Source organism: Anneissia japonica, unplaced genomic scaffold, assembly GCF_011630105.1.
Source record: "Anneissia japonica isolate Jap-2015-1 unplaced genomic scaffold, ASM1163010v1 scaffold9174_len4169_cov247, whole genome shotgun sequence".
NCBI classification, from domain to species: Eukaryota; Metazoa; Echinodermata; class Crinoidea; order Comatulida; family Comatulidae; genus Anneissia; species Anneissia japonica.
The window spans coordinates 1-4169 of NW_022687554.1; the positions used below are offsets into that span (position 1 = coordinate 1).

At 36.2% G+C, this 4169-nt stretch overlaps 1 protein-coding gene across 1 annotated transcript; it reads left to right on the forward strand.

Annotated features, from left to right (window-relative positions):
• The first annotated feature begins 86 nt into the window (after nt 1–86).
• LOC117120159 lies at nt 87–2695 on the forward strand. Its single transcript, XM_033265185.1, has 2 exons — nt 87–1889; nt 1928–2695. The coding sequence occupies exons 1-2, from the start codon at nt 498–500 to the stop codon at nt 2294–2296; spliced, it is 1761 nt and encodes a 586-aa protein (XP_033121076.1). The 5' UTR covers nt 87–497; the 3' UTR covers nt 2297–2695.
• Nucleotides 2696–4169: the final 1474 nt, after the last annotated feature.

The following is a 4169-nucleotide window of genomic DNA, read 5'->3' on the forward strand; positions in this document are numbered from 1 at the left end:
ATTTCTTACATTGCTTTGACTCATTTATCAAATTTATCTTGGCATTTCCCCTTTCGGGAGGTGCCAAAACACTCCGCTTCTTTGATGCCTGTAAACAATTATGTAATATTTGTGAAATTTGTGAATAAATTCAAGGCAAATGTAACTCAACCTATATGCCCCGCCCCTTGGATTGTTGCTAAGAACCATATTTCACTGCTGATTTTTAAGAATAAATATACAAAACAACATATTTAACACTTTAAAGTAAGAATTACAATAATAGTAGGCCATAATATGTGTAAATGTGATATGAATGATAACATCAATAGGCCTAAATATTATATTTTAATCGAAGATAGTTTAGTAAACATATTATGTTTACTAAACTATAAATACATAGGCCTAAATAAATAAATAATTTTATTATTGGTTTTTATTTAAACTGTACACAGCATTTACCAATGTGAGGTTCAAGTACTTGTGTCGTAAAGGCTGATAAAGAACAGTAACACAACATGCATAGAACTACAGGATCTCTAGGAAGTTACCTACGACTTTTTTGTTGCGTAGTGTGCCTTGCGTTTATGCATGCTTTTGTTGGCGTCATCTTCCAACGCACTCCCAATGATGTAACATCATTGCTAATGGTACAAAACGTGGTTACCAATCAGTTTGTTGATGAAACTCGTTCAATTTACAGAAGTTCGAATGCACAAATCCTAGATCACGAGAGAGTGAAACAACATGTAAAAACATTTAGTTTGCATGCTTTTCTACGAAATTTAAGTTACATTGCACCTTTGGTTAACTGTGATGGACGTAAACATAAAGTAGTAGCGTTAATAAATTCCGCCCGTGCTAACATAGAACGTCGGAGAGCTATCCGTGAAAGTTGGGCAAATCAGTATGTACTTTCTGATCATCGGGTGTGTTTGGTGTTTGCCATTGGAATTCATATACCTGCCGATCCACTACTGACAGTGAACATCGAACGAGAAAAGGCCTCAGAACGCGATATATTAGAAGGAAATTTTGTGGATCATACTCACAATAACACATTAAAATCTTTAACAGGTTTTACGTGGGTATCGTCTTCTTGCAGTGATGTGCCTTACACTCTACTTGCAGACGATAATATGTTTATTAATTTTGAGGTGTTAATGAACACAGTTTTATTTAATTTAGTATACTATCCAAAGAGTTTCTGGATGGGTCATTTGGAGCTAAAGAGAAAAGTGACGAGAAGACAAGATTCCATTAACTACATTTCATATAATACATACTCAGAGGCCGCACTTCCTCCATTGTGCTCGAAAGAGGCTGGTTTTCTTCTTTCTTCTCAAGCCATATTGCAGGTGCTCGAAACTGCCGCCAACGCTTCCCTAATTCCACGCATTGATCACTTCTTAGCAGTAACTCTACACAAATATAATTTTGGACGAATGAAAATAATAAATAACAAGGTTTTCTCAACGAGTATAGCTGATGTCTGCGCCTTGAGAAATCTAGCAACAACCCCAGGAATGTTCTCCGTAAGTAGCCATGGAATACATTGGAAAAATTTATCCAGTATTTCGTTTCTGAAAACGTGTGACGACCCAGATCTCGATTTAGTGCTACATAGTAAAGTTTCAAACGACGAGTATTTTGGAAAGACTTTAAAGTTCATCCATTCAAATGAAGATGCATGCGCAGACATTGACAACGATTCTGAAGAGTCATTTTTGGTAGCACTTATTAGCACGTTACCATGGAATCATCAACGACGCAATGCAATTAGACGCACCTGGGGTGCGAGTCGAAAGATAGACAATGTTAATATAAGGGTTTTATTTGTAACCGGTGTTACACAGAAGGACAATCAATTGTATAATACAATCCTAGCTGTCTCTTATACACATCTTGTCGTAAAGGCTGATAAAGAACAGTAACACAACATGCATAGAACTACAGGATCCGTAGGCCGACGTCCAAATATTTCATACCAGTAAACATATATTCTGGAAAGTACTTCCCGCCGTATTGCAGCGGTGGTGGGTATATTATCTCCACGGACGTTATCCCTGCCATGTATAGAGCTGCCCTAAAAACACCATTATTACCGATCGATGACGCGTTTCAAGGAATAGTGGCCAAGAAAACCGGTGTGAGCCCAACCATGATTGACCAGTTCAAAAACTATGGCGGCCCAAGTGACCACTGCGCCTTAAGTTCGTCTATGACGGTCCATGGGTTTAAAACTGCAGACCAGCTGATGAAAGTGTGGAGTAACTATACAGATACAACAACATTGTCATGTCCCGAGGATTATTAACATTATCACATGTTCAATTATAATATATCTTAAAATATTAATCTACTGAATAATAATCGACCCTCGCTGCTGTCGTAAAAGCGACCCACGTGACGTACCGGTAGATTTTCGTTCGAAAGCGTCGTAAAAATTTATAGCGTTAATATATTGAGTAAACGTCAAGGCGCATAATTCATATAGGCCTAAACCTTAACATTCAAATTACTATAGGCCTATTTAAAATACAAATTAGGAAAATTTATTTAGTCTGCAATACCAACTTTCTTTGTGCAGATGGACAACACGAAGCAGCTTCATTTATTTTGTAGATGATGTTCTTGGTCAAATGCCTGATGGGTTATTGTCAATCTACTGCACGGTATGCCTATTTTTGTAAAATATTAAACTTTATAATGACAATCGTTTCGTGTCCGCTTTTATAATCATTCTGCTACTTTTTATCTCATCTACTATATAACTATCCTTGCAATGTATTGAGATTTACATGATCATATTTGATATTTTGGTCATCTGTTATGGGCTCCAGTCTATTTATTCACTGTCAATATTTCAATTTCTTCAGATTCTTTAACAATATGAAGTAAAATATAACACTGGGGATGCCTGATTGGGTGACTCCCTACACAGTTTAAAGCCATCAAAAGGGTAACAGCACAGTTTTAACCTAAGCATTGGTTACAATTGCTGGACACACACACGTTAAGCGACTCCTGCAGATTGAATTTTGAATTTTTTTAATTCTTTAGTGAATGTTCCAATAGCATAATTCTGTTGACAGTAGAGCATACTCGCGTCCTGAAAAAATAAAATTCTTACTATATTTTTATATAGGCATAATAATAGGCCTACCTATTTTTTTTTTTTTTTTTTTTTTTTTTTTTTTTAAAATTTTTTATTTTTTTTTTTTTTTTTTATTGTTTCAACTTTTTAATTACTAGAAACAAGTTATAATGTTCTGAAAATATTTTGTTCCTTTTACCATGTTTAACTTATTTCTGTTTACTTTATTTATATTTGCTTCGTATTCTTTTAAAGTTAATATATAACGTTTTATGAACCAAATTGGGTGTGTGAAACTCTGAGGCTTGTGTTAACAATTTTCATTGATTCTGCCAGGATGCACTCATTTAGTCCTATTGCGATTATTATCAATCTCCTTCATCCTTAATGTTACTTTTAAGCCGGTATGCACAGTACTGCTCCCGATAGTAGTAGGGAGCTGTCGATTGCACGACGACGGTAGAACGTAGAACGTCAATAAGTCACTAAAAGTCATCTGCGCATGCGAGAACGTTAAGGTCACCTCGTAGAGCAGATTCTGGAACGCAATTTGGCCAAACCTACGTATCAAAGATCTTACAAACACAAGATAGCGTTCTCCGCGATTTACGCGTGCAAATTCTGTAATAAGGCATGAATGGCGCCCTCTTGCTAAATTGGAAACTTTTGACCCTTGACCGCTCTGATCTGACCATACAGTACACCGCCTGTGAACAGCAGAACAGGAACCATCTCAGATCCATGGCAACAGATAGGACGCCCTCTTCCAAAACTTATTACTTTTTCTCTTCGGTAATAGCCAGAGCCATATATATAGAGTTGCGACATTCCGCTCCTTGGTTTACGAAAGTCACGTGGTACACACCGTCCATTTTGTTTCATAATCTTCCCGATGAACACATGCAAAGTATATGTGTTACGTACATTACATATTAATTTCACACACTTAATTGGGTTTACAATTATATTTTATAATTAACATCACTTAGTATGGACAGCGTATAAGAATTCATATATAATCGAATATTTGCGTGCTCGCGTAAATTCCGTGCTCGCGTAAAGGATTGAAATTAAAAATAGAAATGTTTTCAAT